This window comes from Marmota flaviventris, chromosome X (assembly GCF_047511675.1).
Source record: "Marmota flaviventris isolate mMarFla1 chromosome X, mMarFla1.hap1, whole genome shotgun sequence".
NCBI lineage: Eukaryota > Metazoa > Chordata > Mammalia > Rodentia > Sciuridae > Marmota > Marmota flaviventris.
Window position 1 is genome coordinate 2,676,098 of NC_092518.1, and position 19,335 is coordinate 2,695,432.

The 19,335-nt window shown below is 38.3% G+C and overlaps 1 protein-coding gene across 1 annotated transcript in view; it reads right to left on the bottom strand.

Annotated features, from left to right (window-relative positions):
- Positions 1-2,666: 2,666 nt before the first annotated feature.
- The window catches only part of LOC139703340 (neuroligin-4, X-linked-like), a 175,338-nt gene continuing 158,669 nt past the window's right edge, over positions 2,667-19,335 (bottom strand). The window contains exons 6-7 of the mRNA XM_071606662.1: positions 3,307-3,321; positions 2,667-2,810 (exon numbers count right to left, since the gene is read on the bottom strand). Coding sequence (XP_071462763.1) covers positions 2,667-2,810; positions 3,307-3,321 — 159 coding nt within the window. The remainder of the gene's footprint in view (positions 2,811-3,306; positions 3,322-19,335) is intronic.

Here is a 19,335-nt window from a genome sequence, read left to right on the forward strand (position 1 = left end):
GAAAACTAAAGGGGTGTTGTTTGATCCATGTTTTAAACACGTATACTCATGTCAACACCCTGAAGGAGGGACCATTTCCCTCATTGATACATATGCCAAGTATCATAAGGTGAAGAAAAATACCTATCAGAACAAAATGTCAGGAAGTACAAACCTCAAGTATTTGCTCATCAGGCAAGGTCCTTAGGCATCAGGACAGTTATCTGGGAAAGAGAGGGGAAGGAAAAATCTAGATCAGTGGGGTTGCTCAATGTCTAAGGATTTGAATTTTGCAAATGGAAGGTATGATTCAAGCTCCCTGTCCTTTGGTTCATTTCAGAATACTACAGGAACAGGGAAAGTGACTTTACCTGTTTCAATAACATGTCTTATGTTTTCCTTTGGAATGTTATTTTCCACTGTCAGCTCTTCAAACTTCTTCTGCACATCTTCACTCAGATTGTCTTCCTGAGCTGTTTTGCATGTGGGATAATGTGGAAGAGATTTCTGTTAGAAAGCATCCTCCGGGTCCCAGGTAGACCAGTTGATCCCACCATTTCCATGCTCTAATAGCACTTCCAGGTCATTTATAAGTGACATGGGAAAGTGGGTAAATTCCACTTATGGAAATTATATCATCTTGTAATTATTAGGACAACTGAGGACATTCAAGTCCCTTTATTGTGTGAATTGAATCCTGCCTAATGTTTTTGTATTGTCAGGGGCTAAGCTTTGGGAATTATTCTATACTGTGGCTTCTCATTTCAACTCTGTCTACATTCTAGAGTTTATGCTCTAGTATTCTGGACCTTTCATCCAATATTCAATAGCAGAAAAGGGGTGGTGTTGATCTAAACTTTCCACCTAGCACATTGGCATACTCTTCTCTGCTAATGCAAAAAAAAGGAAAAAAAAAGAAAGAAAGAGGGAAAGTAAGAAAGTAAGAAAATCTCCTCCTTCATTTTTAAGGGTTTGCAACTTTTAGGAGTGCCTTTCAATAGGGCATAATATGAAATGTGTCTCTATTTCCTAGAAGGCAATGTCTCAGTACAACTCACTCAATGGACTCTGACCTGGGAACACATTTCTGTACTAGTATTAGTACTAGCATTTAGTACAATATTTATACTAGCATTAGGTAAAAAATACATATATGCTCATACTTCTCTCCTGAACTTATAATACAGAAGAAATTACTATAGGGGCTGGGGCAGTAGCTTGCCTTCTGAGGCCCTGGGTTCAAATCCCAGCTATACAGAAAAAAAAGAAATAAATATATCACTACGCTGTGCTTCAGACAGTAAACATCACTTATACTTACCAGCAAGCACAGTCATGTGCGTAACCTTGCCGTCTCCATCCACATTTATATTATAAAATACTATGACACCATCAAAGAAGTATTCAATTTGGAAGAAATTTTGCCCTTTGTCTGTGATTGAAAAAGAAACACTTCAAAATTCTAAATTATCACCTTTCTTAATTTGGGGGGGTGGGTAACTTAATGTCATTTTAAACAGCACTCCATGCAGAGAACACCATGAACTATATAAACATCGAACGCTTCTGAATCATCATTAAAGCCCACATCCCACTTGGGAACCTGAGATGATATGGACCTTATTCTATGGTGACTCCAATTCTCACAAATGCACTAGCATTCCCAAGGATGCACAAGCAAAGAGAAGTTTGCTAATGGTGGCCAGTGTCCAGACCCCCCAATGTGTGTGCCCACCAAGACCATGAATCTGAACACCCCTCAAGGCTTGGGTCATGTTGTCCACCTTAGAGCAAATACTCACACTTGGCTTCATAAATATCATGAGGACCTTTGGATGATCTGACAAAGTACTTCTGACACTCCCCATTGGACCTTGAAAGCAAACCAAGAGAATCCAATTGTTGCTCAGTTATTCTTGCAAAAATCTCTATATTTGACTTGAATGAAGGAATTATTGAAAAGGTAACTGAGATGGGAAAATCAATCGATGATTTCACTCTTCCATGCATTCGATGTCTCCATGTTATGGGAGGTTTCTGGATGATCTATGGCAGGGTTTCTCAACCTTGGCAATTACCAGCTCTGGATGGGATGGGTTAGGTTGTGTTGGAGACACCTGGACACTGTCAAGCAGTATGATCACTGGCTTGGACCCACCACATAATCTTAGCTCTCACTGCCATTGAGACAGCCATAGAGGTCTACAAGTCTGGCCTAGTAGCCAGTGGAGGGGTTTGCAAGGAGACTCCCACTTCAGGATGAAAAGAAAAATTATGCATATGCCTATGCTTGCATATATACTATATGTACATGTTATTTATATGCATATGCATGTATACCTAATAGATGCACCTAATATTTATATTAACAATGTTAAATCCTTAATATTGTGAACATATGATGTTCCACTAAACAATCTATATTTATGCATGTGACATTAATATACACACTTTTATTTTTTCCTGTCTTAATTATCAGAGCCCCAACTCTCATATAAATGCTGCAGCTCCTGTGAATTCTGAAATCTGAATTCCTCACACTTTGTCCTCTCTCTCTATCTTCTGGGAATTCAGGATACAGTTGTTTCCAAGCAGGGACACAGACACAAACACAGATTTGGTGCAGAAGTGACATAAGTTGTGCCAGAGGTGATCCCCATTGTTCCATTACATTGGGCGATTTTCACTTACTTGGAGTAGAAAGTGAAGTCTATCTTCTTGCCTCCATCACTACAATCTAAGTGACGGTAATGGAACCTCATCTCTCCATATTCACTAATCTTCTCTAAGTCATCAGCTCCCATGAGAATGGTGTGCCAGTCCCCGATGACCTGTACAGGAAAGATACCCTGGGAATGGCTACTGGCTCCTCTTGTTCTTCTCTTGTCCACACTAATTATAACCATGACAGCTGGTTTAGCTCAGAAGAAAAACTAAATCCAATCATGAGGTCACCATGCAAGCTCTACTCTCCACAAGGTACAATTGTATCAGCTAAAGTCACGAATCAGATTCCCACAGAAGCATGGAATTGAGAGGCTCTCAAACAACTAAACTATATCAGCAAATATATGGTAAGTAGTAGATAACACTTTGGCAGGTTAAATTTTTTACATTTATTTACTTAAAGAGGAACGTGATAGTCATAGAAAGAGTTGGATTACATCCACAGCAAAGGTTACCATCATGGATATAGACGTTTGTGGACTGAGACGCTCATAAAATCTCATGTCACATAAAATTGAGAAATGTGCAAAGAGAAAGAAAGAATGAGAGAGAGAGCAAGAGAGAGAGAGAGATCCCCCGAAGATCAGCCCATCCAGGTACCTCTTCTGGGTTGACCTGGAATGAAGCACAGATCAGGCTGAATCTGAGAGCCAGCAGAAAGGTCTTCATCTTGATGAGATCTGTCTTACACTCTGCAGAAGCTCAGGGGAGGTGGGTAATGGACAGAACGAGTTTGATGCCCCTTTATATCACATTGGTGACTTGACATGACAGGCAATGAATTCATTGTTTTCATCCTGAGGTCTTCTGTCTGCTCAGTATTTCCTGGTTGGCAGGGATGAGCTCTCTAGGAACTCCTGTTCTTTACCTAATGATATGGATACTGGGAAAGCTTTAGTTTGGCCAAATAATTGACCTTTATGTATGGCTCTCACACAAAGCCTGTCATTGATCCCAAGGATAGTAATGTTTATTTCCTCTTTGATCCCCATGACTGAAATGGAAGATCAAAGTCTAAATTTCTATTCAAGTTCCTGTGTCACTTCTCTAACATTTTAGTTGAATGCTCACAGATACTTCTAAAATCAAAGATGGTACCTGTGGCCTAACCAAATTAGATTATGTCATCTCTACCTCAAATGCAAAGTAACATGGCATCTCTGAAACCAGTCCAAGTTTAAATTTAAGAAGATATTACAAAAAAAATGATAATGATAAAACAAATGGTAGCCTCTTGCCAATTTATGATTTTGTTTTTGTTTTTGTTTTTAATTTAGATCCATCTCTTTCAAGTGATGCAGTTGAATTCCCCTTTGGTCATCAACCACATTAGATCAACCACAGCCAATCACTCTGAAAGTATTAGGACACTTGCTATAGAATCTACACCAAGGGCAACTGTCTTGATTCTGTCAACAGCTACAATACACCTTTCTATTGGATTTTTGACACAGGATTTCTTCTAGAAGTTTGAAGTCTGTTTTCTAATTCCTACATTTTTGAACAATTTTTATTAAGTGTTTTGTACATGGTGAGGGATAGGGGTTCTATTTTATTTTACTACCAATAGCTGCCCAGTTTACCTGTGCCAATTTGTAAAGCATCTCTCGTCTCCCAGAATAAATTTTTGGCAACGTGTTAAACATCACATAGCTATACTCATAGGAATTTGTGTCAGTGTCCTCTATTCTATTTTTGGTCTTCATGCCCATATTGATGGAATTTCCATGCTCTGTTTGATCTACAGCTCGGAAGTGTCCTTTTCAGATCAGGTATTTTGGTGTCTTCTGCTTTGATAATCTTGCTTATTATTCCTTTCCCTGCTCAGGTTCTCTTATTCTTACAAATGTATTTAAAAATATTTTTTTTTCCAATTTAGTAAAAAAATTTCATTCATATTTTCATGGGGAGTGCTTTTAATTTGTCTATTGCTCTTGGTAGGATGTCTAGTTTTGCAATATAATTCTGCCTATCCAAGAACATGGAATGTTGTTCTTCTATGGTGTTCTTCAATTTCTTTCTTTAGTGTTCTGTGAATTTCTTTGAAGAGCTATTTTAACTTCTTGCTTAGATAATTTCCAAGAATATATTTTTGAGATTATTGTAAATGGAATGGTTTTCCAAATTTCTCTTCCTGCTGAATTAAACTGTGTAGCAATCTATTGGTTTATATGGATTGATCTTTTATCTTGCTACTTTGATAAACTATTTATAAACTCTAGAAGACTTCTGGTGCAGTTTTTCACTTTATGAATATGATAATGTTACCAGCAATCACAGATAGTTTGCCTTCTCATTTTGCTTTTTCTATCCATTGATTTCCTTTTCTTGCCTGATCACTTTGGCTAATGTTTCAAGGACTATATGGAATAAGATGGTGACAGTGGACACATTATATTGTTCCTGAATTAAGAAGAAATTTTTTTTAGTTTTTCTCCATTTAGTATGAAATTGAACTTGGGATTATCATAAATGGCCTTTATGTGGTTGAAATAAACTCCTTCAATTAATAGTGAGACTCTAAGCAAGTTAGTGAGATTCTATCTCAAAATAAAATATAAAGATGGCTGTAATGTAGCTCAGTGATTTAGTTCCCCTTATTTTGTTCCCCAGTAACAAAAAAATATTAATGAGAATGAAAATATATTAAGAAAACCTATGTCACCCAAGTATTTAGAAATATGTAGCATAATAACCGCCAAATGAAACCAACCATACATTTAACGGTTAACTTCTCCTGACCAAGTGATTTACCCAAGAGATAGAGATATAAGATGATGTAGATCTCGGATAATCAATCAATTTCATTAAGCATTTTATCAGACAGAAGATGAAGTTTCTGTTAGAGCCTAAATTGTGTTCCCAGTCTGACAATTCCTATACTGACATCTTTCCCTCTGGACTAGGGTCCCCAGATGGTAATTAAGCTACAATTAGGTGTTTGGTATTTGGACTACTTCATGTGGATCATGTCCATGTCAAAAGAGAAAATGTGAACTTCCAAGGATCAGCATGGACGCTGGAGAAGAGAGAGAACACCAAGCGATTCCAGGACAAGATGGAGGCCATTTGCCTATCCAGGAGGGTACCTCAGGTGAAGCCAGGCCTCTCCACTTACAGCAAGGACCACAGGAGATGCATTCCCACTGTCTGTGATCCATGAAAATGGATCTCACCATTTTTATGTCATTAACTGCACTACTTGATGCCTACATGAAGTTCACCACGCTTCCTTTTGATAATGGAGAGTTTTATATTAGAATGTTCATGTCCCTCAAGCCCTTCCTCATCATCCATGGTGAGGAATGTAAGGGATATTTAGTGGCCAGGGCTGCCATGCCAAAGCCCCATGCTGCTCTCTCACAGAGCAGAGTTTATCTCCCCAGAGACGAGAGGGCTGACATCTGGGTACTAATAATCTTCACCTCTGGACAGAAGAAACTTCTCTGCATCTTCTGAGCCTTCTAGCAACTAAATTTTATAAGAGTGCAAATTTCAATTGGATTCTCTCCATTCCCATGAGGAACAGTCCAAGTGAATAGCTGAGTTGATCTTACCATTAGAGCCCTTCAAGTTTCAGATTTCCTGTTGATAGGAGCCCTCTCCTTGGTTTCCTAAACTCAGAGCACCATGATCCTGCACCTAGGTTTCCAAATCCCCAGGGATTGGTCTGCAGGTATTGGAAGCTGCCTGGCTGGTGATTAGCATTTTGTCCACATATAAGGGACCCTTCCTTTATTTCAGCATCTTCTGATGATGGTCCTTGATCAAAGGAGACCTTTACAGTCATTAGATTAGGAGAAGGATCTGTCCAATTCTGCAACTGGAATCTTCACTCAATGCTCTTTTCCTGCCTTAACCCCATATCTGATTTCAACTGTCTTGTGCACAATGATGATTATGAATGATAGTCCTGGGAAATGTGGTACAGATCTCTGATCTCCCCCATTCCCCCACCCTCCCCTCTGATCTTCTCCATCTTTCTTTAATAATATATATCAACACAATAACCCTGAAGGGAAAGGAGGAACTCTCTCTAAACCTGATCACTGAGTACATTTCTGAAACTCACTCCCAACCCCTGCAGTACATTCATGCTGTGAACCACAAAAAGATTTGAAGATTGTCTGATATTACATAAACGGACATTTTTCAGACCAAACAGACTCTTCACCCTCATTCATGTAAGAAGGGACATTTTTATTGCATCTTGTAAGTCTATGAATTCCTATTTTCTTTTCTTTTTTTTTCTTTTTTAAGCACAGTCTTCATACACAGCCTGGTCTCTTAAGTTTATCTGATCAAAAAAAATTCTGTTGCATCAAAAAAGAACACTTTTAATAAAGTTTTTTTTGCCATTGGTGATACAAAGATTTTATGAGTACAATTTTAGAGGAGGAGAATTTTTAGTTGTGGTTCATGGATTTAGAGGTTCAGTCCATGGATGGCTGACTTCATTGGCTCTAGCCCAATGGGAGGCAGAACAAAATGGCAGAAGGGATTGGAGGAGGAGAGCAACTCAGGACAGGGCACGAGGAAACAGAAAGAGCTCTGCTCACCAGGGACAGGATACAAACCCCAAAGACACATCCCAAGAACCCCCTCCTCCAGCCACACTCCCCTTGCCTGCAGTCACACAGTTAGTCCATTCAAATGGATAATACACTGATTAGGTCACTCCTCTCATACACAATCATTTCACCTCTGAACATCATTTAATTGTATCACTTGAGTTTTTGGTTCCCTTCATATCTAAACAAAAACACACTCATGTATGTGTGATGTTGCAGCCCATCCCTTCCTCTGTACTCATGATACATTGCACAGTTGCACAATCATCCTTAACTAAAATAGTCTCCTGCATCCTGTAGACCCACTGTTGAATATTGCATCAGAGTAGATATTTCTGTGAATTTAAATTGTCCTAAACTTATCCAAAGACACATGTTTGTGCATGTAAGATCAAATTTATTAATCAATTAGGAATATAGAAATAGCAGGAAAGATATAGAAGAGAACTCATGTGCAATCCCTTAGACAGGGTTTGCAACTTTACAGAAAAGAAGAAACTACCATTTTAATAAAAGAGGGGCATTTTATCTTCATAGAAATGATTTCTGAGCCCTTAAGAAGATGATGTTGCAAACATTCCTGATCTCATTAGGATCTATAGGATTCAAAAGAAAAACAAAGTAAAATATGGCCAAGCGGGTGTTAATGATATGATATTGGGGAGTGTTAGAATGCAAAGGAAAAATCTAATCTTGGGTAGTGGAGTGCAGGAATGCTCACATGCAACTCTTTTCTCCAAACTTACATGTTCATGTGTGGGTTCTACAGGGGTCACTTTCATAAGAAACCTACACTTGCAAGGTCACCTCTTGTTTGAGGGATCCTAAGGTGCATGTACATGTGTACAATAATTTAACATTTTGTGTGTGTGTCATGAGCAATGGTGCATGCTTCTGATCCGAGGATTCAGAGACTGTGTCAAGAGCAGGAGGATCTCAAGTTCAAGGCCAGCTTCTGCGTCTTAGAGGCCATGTCAAAATAAAGAATAAGATATGGTAGAGATGTGACTCAGTGGTAGATTGTTCCTGGGTTAAAACTCTGGTACCTTTCCCTCCAAAATCTGAAAGTCTTTGAGAAATCTCCTTTAGGGATATTGAAGATTTTGCCATTGCAAGGTAATGTATTCACCAATGTTAATGCTATGCCATTGTCCATGGCTTCTCAAAATGCTGTCCTACTGTCTCCCAATAAAATATCCCACTCTAAAAACTAAAGGGGTGTTGTTTGATCCATGTTTTAAATGCACGTAATCATTTCAAAACCCTGAAGGATATGTGATGAATGGTGTTCTTGAGTAACTTTAAGTTTTGAAACTATTCAAACAATTATGATAAGATGAAGTGTTGATGGTGGAGATCAGTATGGTCATTAATACTGAAATGAGTGAACTTAATTTGAATTTTAATATACATAAGTATTTTTTCATATTATTCATTGGTGCTTTATAATTTTCTATAAGATTTGGTTCAGCATTGCATATTCAAAAGTAGAGGCATATAATCTGAATTGAACTTTTAAAAAAAAAGAAGAAAGAAAAAAAGAAATTACTATGCTGTGCTTCAAAGGGTAAATGTCCTTTATACTTACCAGCAACATTAGTCATATGAGTAACCTTGCCGTTTCCATCCACATGTATATTATAAAATACTATGAAATCATTGGAGAAGTACTCGATTTGGAAGAAATTTTGTCCTGCATCTGTCATTGAAAAAGAAACACTTCAAAACTCTAAATTATCACCTTTCTTAAAAAGTCATTTGGTGTGAGTTGCTGGCAACACACTATCATGGACCCTTTTTCCCCAACAATCTTTGTTTCGCTAATGTTCCACATCCTGAGTTAGAATCAGGCACAGAAGCTGCAGAGAGAGGCCAACAATTCCATGTCCCCGTCTGAAGACGGTAAAGAGTCCCCCCTCCTTGGAATTGCCTAGGCATTCCTGGAAAGCGGTTTCCTGAGAGCTAAGATCCTGATTGCTGGATCTACAGAACCAGGGTAGGTGGAGAGCTCGCACTTTCTAAATCATCCCTCAGAACCAATTTTCAAATCCCCAGCAATTTTCTGACCCAGTTATCCAATCTAAGCAATTTTATCATGTAATTCCTCCCATGTTGAATGAATACATCACATTGAACTTGAAGCATAGAAAGAGCTGGATCTCTCTCTCTCTCTCTGTGTGTGTATATATATATATATATATATATATATATATATATATATATATATATATATGTTGGGGTTTAAGTGTGCAGAGTTTAGCTCCCTCAGGCCTGACTTTTTGCAAGAGCTGTGGCTGTGATTTAGGTCAGCTGAGGCAAACTTCAGTTAGGAGGAGGAAACGTTCTCTTCCCCTTATCGCAAGGCACAAGTTCTGCATGGTTTGGCCAAGAGGAAGAAGCTTCCTGCATACTTATCCTGGGAACAGTACATTCTGAAGAAACAAATGCATCCTCAGGGGATTAGATAATGTCTACAAAGAACTTTAAGAGGGTACTTATCAAATGAAAAGGAACAGTCTGAATCTAGCTCTGTGTATCCGCTGAGGCATGATATTTGGGCTATGTGGGTAAAGTGTTATTGAAGAATTGCTTGCTTTGTTAGAAGAAGAATATAAAAGGAACTTGCAAATAAACCTCAGCATGCAGTTGCGATTGCTGCCTTGGCTCTGCATCCCCTGTGTCCTGGTTATTTCGCGACCCTTACCCAGGGACCCGAACGCTCTCTCTATATATATATTATAAAAATGTCACCCTTCTATTTTTTCAATACATAAATAGATATATGTATAAATATACAAATATATGCATATTATAATATACTTGTACCTTATTGAAATATATTGCTGTATATTCATATTCCAATGAGAAATAAATCTTCTGTGATCAAGACTAGAATATCACATTGGACATTTCGTCTCCATCAAATGAAACATGTAGACAATTGGCCTTTTAATATTATAGGATTTTTTTTTTTTGTATTTTGTTTTGGTAAAGCAAAAATATAGAAGTCTTTATTATTTGGGGGGTTGTTTTAGATGAAGTTTAAATTAGTTTGAATTTAGTGTAAATATTTTGCTGTTATTTTCACTATTCTCATTCTTACATTTGGAGTTTCAGACTGTCAGATCATAAATCCTTGATAGTGTGTCTAATACATATCTTTTTAATATTCAGATACTTTGTTCAATGAAAAGCAAGAGTGATCATATCTGTCAGAGAACAAGGCTAATTTTGCAGGAATTTAGGTGTTATTTAATGTTGTTTTAAACAGCTCTCTATGCAGAGAACCCCATGAGCTATATAAACAGAGAACCCATTTGACTCATCATTAATACCAACATCCAACTTGGGAACCTGAGATGATATGGAATTTATTCTAACTCTCTCTGGAGATTCCAATGCTCACCCATTCACTACCATTCCCAAGGTGGTGTGAGCAAGTAGAAGTTTGCTAATGGTGGCCAGTGTCCAGACCCCTGTGTGTGTGCCCACCAAGACGATGAATCTGAACACCCCTCAAGGCTTGGGTCATGCTGTCCACCTTAGAGCAAATACTCACATTCGACTTCATAATCATCATGAGGGCCTTTTGTGGACTCCACTGAGAACTTCTGACACTCCCCGTTGGACCTTAAAAACAAACCAAGAGAAGGTCCCTTTTTCCTCATCTATTCTTGCAAAAAATTTTGTATTGGGCTTGAAGAAGACCCAATACGGATATCTCAAACTTCAACTCACCTTCAACTTCATCAATAATCATTTTAACAGGAGATATTTGCGTGCCATAAGGTCTTTTCAAATTTGTTTTTTTTTGTTTGTTTGTTTGTTTGTTTGTTTGTTTGAGTGGGGAGCATCAGCATGGGAAAAGATACATGTTTGAAAAGTTCAATGACCAATTGGTGTTGAAACTCATGGTCTGAATCGTAAACAGACTCTGCTTCCTATGAATAAGTTCTCATTTTTATTTTCTCCTGGGTCTTGGTTGAAAAATATTCAAGTCTTTTGTGATGTAATTGTCATATTTGTGTTTTTATTTCAAGGAGCATTATAGTTGTTTATTTATACACAATTTGAATTTGGGTTATCCATTGAGTCAGTCTTATGTGCAATGATTTCAATTTGAACCATGAAGATGAGACATTCTATATACACGTATATATGTTACATTTATATTTTATAGATTTTAAATTTTTTCCACACTATTGCAATAACCACACAATCCTAATCATTCTACAGATATTAACTGCCTTGTAGAAATATATATCTATTGAATCAATTTTGTCATAGAAAACGTCAGCTGGAGAATCATGACTGACATGGATTAATGTGTAGATCCTGCTCTTTTGAATTCATCCTTAAAGCTAATTTATGCAAACTATTGGCAATAGACAGAGAATGGAAAGAGCCTACACACATGCTGGGGTCTGATGGACCTTTGCACTCAGCTCAGGATTCGAAGGGAAGAGTCTTTGCTCACTGTCTTGGGGTCCCTATGTTAAGGGATGTGGTTCAACAGGAGCTCAAAACCACAATCTCCTTCAAGAAAAAGAGAGGTCAGAAAACTCCATTCTGTGAGCATCATCAAGACATCTCGCCATGGATTGGAGCTCAGCCCATGAGTCAGAAGTGAACTATTTAGTTCCTCAACATGGGGACAATTTTCACTTACTTGATGTAGAAGGTGACGACTAACTTGTCACATGCATCAATACATTCAAGTTGACGGAAAAGGAATCTCAGATCTCCATCTTCACTAATCTTCTCTAAGTTATCAGCTGCCATGACAGTGGTACGCCAGTCCCCGTTGATCTGCAATGGAAAGGTCCCCTGGGAATGGCTACTGGCTCCTCCTTCTCATCTCTCATTCATAATTACTAGAACCATGGCAGGAGGTTTAGCTCAGAAGAAAACAATAAACACAATCAGGAGGTAGCCAAGCAAGATCTGCTCTGCAGAGGTAGAATCCCATCCGATAAGGTCAGATTCCCACAGGGAGCAGCTGAACAATATCACCAAATATATGGGATCTAGTAGGTGACACTGTGGCACATTATGGCACCTTAACTTTTGTTAACTTCCTTACTTCAGGAGGAATGTGATAGTCACAGAAAGAGTTGGAATACAGAAGTAGAGAAGGATCATCTCATGATTATAGATATATGTGGACTGAGATGCTCCTAAAATCCCATGTCACTTAAAATTGAGAAATGTGGGAAGAGAGAGAGAGAGAGAAAGAAGGAGTGAGGAAGAGATCACCCCCAAATCAGCCCATCCAGATACCTCTGCTGGGTCATATTGGGAAGAAGCACAGATCAGAGCAAATCCGAGAGTGAGCAGAAAGGTCCTCATCTTGATGAGTTCTGTCTTCCTATCCTTCGGGGGCTCAGTGTAGATGAGCAATTGGAGAGAATGAGTTTTCTGCCTCTTTATATAGTATTGGAGACTTGGCATGAGCAGCAATAGATCCATTGTTTTTCATCCTGAATCTTCTGTCTTCTCAGTGTTTCCTGGTTGGCTTGGATGGACCATCCAGGATCTTCTGTTATTTAACTAATGAGATTAATATTAGCAAAAGCTTAAGTTCGACCAGATAATTGACCTTTATATAATAGACTCATGCCCAAAGACTCTCATTGACTCGAAGGACGGTAATGTATATTTCCTCATTGATTCTGATGGTTGTCATGGAAGATCAAGGACAAAACATCTATTCAAGTTCCTGTATCACTTCTTTAACCTTTGGGTTGAATGCTTTAAGTTATTTCTAAAATCAAAGATGGTACCCTGTGGCCTTACCAAACTAGACGAAGGCATCTCTACCTCAAATGCAAGGTAACTGGGCATCTCTCAAACAGGTCCATATTTGAATTTAAGAAGACATTACAAAAAGAATAATAATAATAATAATTCAAATCTGACCTCTTGTCAATTTTATATATATATATATATATATATATATATATATATATATATATATATATATATATATATTGAGATTCATCTTCTTTCAAGATATCCAGTTGAATTCCCCTTGGGTCAACCACCATATAGATCAACCACAGCCAATCACATTGAGAGAATCAGGGCACTTACTATAGGATCCATGCCAATGGTACCTGTGAGGATCCTGTATGTTGGATATTTGACCCTGGATTTCTTCTGGAAGTTTGGAAGTCTCTTGTCTATTTCCTATATTTTTGAACCAATTTGATATGAGTTTGTGCAGGGTGAGGGACAGGAATCCTATTTTATTTTTCTACAAATAGCTATCCAGTTTCCCTCGTGACAAGTCTGACTTCCCCAAGAATGTATTTTTGTCAACATGTCAGTCATCAGATGCCTAGACTCATGTGACTTTGTCTCAGTGTCCTCTGTTCTATTTCTTAGGTCTTCATGTTCATATTGGGGGAATTACCAGGCTCCTTTATCAGGCCAAACAGACTCTTCACCCTCATTCATGTAAGAAGGGGCATTTTTACTGCATCTTGTGAGTCTCTATCATTTCCTATTTTCTTTTCTTTTTATTTTTCTTTTTTAAGCACAGTCTTGATATACTGCCTGGTCTCTTAAGTTATATCTGATCAAAAAATCTTTTTTCTGTTGCATCATAAAGGAAAATATTAGAAAGGTTTTTCACTGTTGCAACACAAAAAACTTATGAGTACAATTTTAGAGGCGGATAATTTATATTTGTGGTTGATGGATTCAGAGGTTCACTCCATGGTTGGCTGACTCCATGGCTCTGGCAGCAGGGCCTGGAGGAGGAAGCAGCTCAGGACAGGGTACCAGGGAGCAGAGAGAGCTTTGCTCACCAGGGACAGGATAGAAATCCCAAAGGCACAGCCCAGGGACCCCCTCCTCCAGCCACACCCCATCTGCTACAGTCACCAGTCATTTAGTCCATTCAAGTGGATTAATCCACTGATTGGGCCACACCTCTCATATCCAATCATTTCACCTCTGAACATCATTCCATTGTATTACATGAGCTTTTAGGTCCCTTCATATATGAAGAATAACACACTCACATCTGTGTGATCTTGCAGCCCATCCCTTCCTCTGTACTCATGATACAATCAGCTGTTGCACAATCATCCTTAACTAAAATTGTCTCCTCTCTCCTGTAGACTCAATGTTAAATATTGCATCAGAATAGAAATTTCTGTAAATTGAAGTTGTCATAAACTTATCCAAAGACACGTTTGTGCATATAAGGTAAAATTTATTACTCAATTTAGAATACAGAAATAGCAGGAAAGATATAGAAGAGGATTGACAGGAAATCCCTTAGACAGGGTTTGCAATTTACAGAAATAAAGAAGTTACAATTTTAATAAAAGAAAGGCATTTTATTTTCATAGAGATGATTCCTGAGCCCTTGAGAAGATGATGTTGCAAACATTCCTGATCTCATTAGGATCTGTAGGATTCAAAAGAAAAAGAAATTAAAATATGGCCAAGCGGGTCTTAATGACATGATATTGGGGAGTGTTATAATGCAAAGGAAAAATCCAATCCTGGGTAGTGCAGTGCAGGAACGCTCACACACAACTCTTTTCTCGGAGGTTGTATGTTCATGTATGGGATCTACAGGGGTAAATTTCATAGGAAGGTCTACACTTGCACGGTCACCTCTTGCTTTGAGGGATCCTAAAGTGCATGTGCATGTGTGCAACGTTTTAAAATTTTGTGCCTGAAGCAATGGTGCTTGCCTGTAATCCCAGGACTCAGTAGTCTGCATCAGAAGCAGTGGTATCTCAAGTTCAAGGCCCTCTTCTGCATCTTAGAGGCCATGTCAAAATAAAGAATAAGATGTGGTAGAGATGTGACTCAGTGGTAGATTCTCCCTGGGTTAAATCTCTAGTTCCCTTCCCTCCAAAATCTGAAAGTCTTTGAGAATTCTCCTTTAGGGATATTGAAGATTTTGCTATTGCATGGTAATGTATTCCCCAATGTTAATACTATTCCATTGTCCATTGTCCATGGCTTCATAAAAAGCTCTCCCACTGTCTCCCAATAAAAAAATCCACTCTGAAAACCAAAGGGGTGTTGTTTGATCCATGTTTTAAACACATGCAGATATCTCAACACCCTGAAGGAGGGACCATTTCACTCGTTCATATCTATGCCAAGTATTACAAGGGGAAAAATACCTAACAGAACAAAATGTCAGGATGTACAAACCTCAAGTGTCTGCTCATCAGTTAATGTCCTTAAGCAGCAGGACAGTCATCTGGGAAAGAGAGGGGAAGGAAAAACCTAGGTCACTGCGGTTGCTCAATTGTAATGATTTGCATTTTGCAAAAGGAAGATATGAATCAAGCTCCTTGTCTTTTGGTTCATTTCAGATTATTACAGGATTAGGGAAAGTGACTTTACCAGTTTCAATAATATTTCTTATGTTTTCCTTTGGAATGTTCTTTTCCACCGTCAGCTCTTCAAACTTCTTCTTCTGCTCTTCACCCAGACTGTCTTCCTTAGCTGTTTTGCATGTGGGAAAATGTGGAAGAGGTTTCTGTTAGAAAGCATCCTCTGGGTCCCAGGTAGACCAGTTGATCCCACCATCCCCATGCTCTGATTAATGATACTTCCAGTTCACTTATGGGTGGTGACATGGGAACGTGGATAAATTCCACTTATGGAACATCATTTCATTTGTGATTCTTAGGAATATTGCAAACACTCAAAACCCTTTATTGTGTGAACTCAATCTTGCCTAATATTTATGCATTCTCCTCAACATCTCCAAGGCCTAAGCTTTGGGAATTATTCTATACTATGCCTTCTCATTTCAACTCTATCTACATTCTAGAGTCTATGCCCCACTATTCTGGACCATTCATCCAATATTCAAATACAAAAGGGGGGTGGAATTGATCTGAACTTTCCACCTAGCACATTAGCATGGTAATCTCTCTAATGCAAAGAAAAAGAGAGAGAAAAAAAAAAACTCTCCTTGTTCATCTTTGAGAAATTAAGAGTATTTAATAGCTCCTTCTATTTCAAATGTTGATCTAAGACCTCAAAGGTTCAAATGCATCTTTCATTTGCTCTGTAGCAAGACTCAAAAGTCTACATTCCATCAGGATTGGAGCAGCATATGTGAGGGGCTGGTCTTATTAAGTATTTATTCAAAGAAAAAAATCTGTAATTTTGGAAAATATTGGAACAATTATGATAAAACAAAGGATTTATGGTGGAGATCACTGTGGTCATTAATACTGAACTGAGTTACCACATTTGACTTTTTATATGTACATAAGTATTTTTTCCATATTGTTCACTGGTGCTTTATAATTTTCTATAAGGTTGGGATTCACAGTTACACATTCACAAGTATGGGAATATAATTGGAATTTTACTTTAAAATGTTGGTTCATTAGGTGCCAAACACCCCATTATACTACTGTGTATATCACTATGAGATCTGCAGAATGTGGTCTGCAACATTTAGGAGTGATTTTTGATAGGGCACCATATGAAATGCGTCTCTCATTTTCAGAGAGACAATCCCTCAGTACACCTGAGTCAATGGGATCTACTGTGGGAACACATTTCTGTACTAGTGCCTTAGTTCAGAAAACCTATGCTCATAATTCTCTCCTGAATTGACAACATAAAAGAAATCACTATGCTGTGCTTTGGACAGTAAAAGTCACCATACTTACCTGCAATCAGTGTCTCATAGGTCACCTTGCCATCTGCATCCACATTTTTATTATAAAATAAAATGAAACCATTTGCGACATACTTGATTTGGAAGTAATTGTCACCTGAGTCTGAGACAGAAAAAGAAACACTTGAAAACTTCTTGGTCTATACCCAAAGGACTTAAAATAAGCATATAACAGTGCTGCAGCCACATCAATATTTATAGCATCTCAGCTCCCATTAGCCAAACTATGTAACCAACCTAGGTGCCCTTCAACAATTGAGTGGATAAAGAAAGTGCGGTCCATATGCAAAATAGAATATTACTCAGCCATAAAGAAGAATTAAATCATGGCATTTGCCAGTAACTGGATGGAGCTGGAGAATATCATGCTAAGCAAAATAAACCAATCCCCCAAAAAACCAAAAACTGAAGGTTTTCTCTAATTTAGAGATGATAATTCACAATGGGAGGGGGCTAGGGAAGAATAGAGGTATGTTGGATAAAGCAGAGTAAATGAACTGAAGGGGGCATGTGTGTTACCCTATGTACACATATCACTACCTGCCCAGTGTGTTCTTACATCAAGTATAACCAGAAGAATGAGAAATTATAGTCCATTATATATGATTATATATTGATATAGATATACATATATACAGATATAGACATGTACACACACACACATATATAGATTTGTATAAGTATTTGTCATAAAAATGTCACATTTATATTTTTTACATACATATAAACTCTAAGTGTATAAGTAAGCATATGTACATATGCACATGTAAATATGCCTAGTTGTATTTTATTAAATCATGTTGCTATATATTCATGTCATTTTTTTTAAATTTCAGGGATTGAACTCAGGGGCACTCAACCCCTGAGGCCCATCCCCAGTCATATTCTGCATTTTATTTAGAGACAGGGTCTCAATGAGTTGTTTAGCACCTCACTTTTGCAGAGCCTGGTCTCCAACTTGCAATCCTCCTGCCTCAGCCTCCTCATAGATATAGAAGTGCCCACATGGGAACCTGAGATGATATGACCTTATTCTAACTCTCTCTGGTGACTCCAATGCTCACTATTTTATTAGATTTTCCAAGGTTGCATGAGCAAGTTGAAGCAGAAAGGGGAGCAGCATGCACACATGGCGATATGTGTGGTCCCCAGGACCATGAATTACAATGCATATCAAGGTCTGGGTCATGCAGAGCACAAAAGAGCAAATACTCACAATCAGTTTCATAGACCCCATTAGCGCCTTTGATTCCCACAACTGAGAACTTGTGACACTCTCCGTTCAACCTTAGAAACAAACCAAGAGAAGCCTCCTTTGACTCGACTATTTTTGCAAAATCTTTTATATTTGACTTGAAGAAGGTAATTGAGATGGGAAAATCAATCGATGATTTCCCTCTTCCATGCAATCAACGTCCCCATGTTATGGGAGGCTTCTGGATGTTCTAGGGCAGGGTTTCTTGACCTTGGTGATTCCTAACTCTGGGTGGGATGGGTCAGGTTGTGTTGGAAACTCCTGGACATTTTCCAGCAGTATGATCACTAGCCTGGACCCACCACATAACCTGAGCTCTCGCTGCCATTGGGAGAGCCATAGAGGTCTGCAAGTCTGACCATGTAGCCAGTGGAGGGGTTTGCAAGGAGACTCCCACTTCAGGACAACAAGAGAATATATGCACATTCCTATGCATGTATACATACTATAGGTGCATAATATTTCTGTGCATATGCATGCATACATAATGGATGCACCATATATCTACATTTTACATTTAATAATATAAAAGCATTAAGATTTAACATAATATTCCACCTATACAATTTATATACACACACATGACATGAATATATCACACTTTTATTTTTTTCTTCTCATAATATCATGGCCCCAGATCTCCCATAAAGGTCCATCCTTTTCTGAATTCTGCATTTCTCACTCTTGGTGCTAACACTTTAACTTGAGGTAATGCAGGATAGCATTATTTGCAAGAATTTCTGAATACCCAGGGATGGTGGGAGGGACACAGATACAGGACCCTGTGGCTATGGACCCAGACGTAAACAGACTGTATTTGCACCTCACACACAGACCTGAGGATGCAGATCCATTATTGACACCTCAAACTTCAGCTCCCATTCAAGGTCACGATTCACTATTTTACCAGGACTTGTTTGAGGGGTCACATGGTATTTTCAGATCTGGTTTTTACCATTGGCATGTTAAGGGATGCATGTTTGAAAATTTCCATGTCCAATTGGTAATTACAGTCCTGCTCTGAATCCTATCAGACCTCTGCTTCCTATGCATACTTCTCATTTTTTTCCCTTGGGTCTTGGTTGAAAAATATTATTAAGTCTTTAGTAATGTAATTGTCATATTTA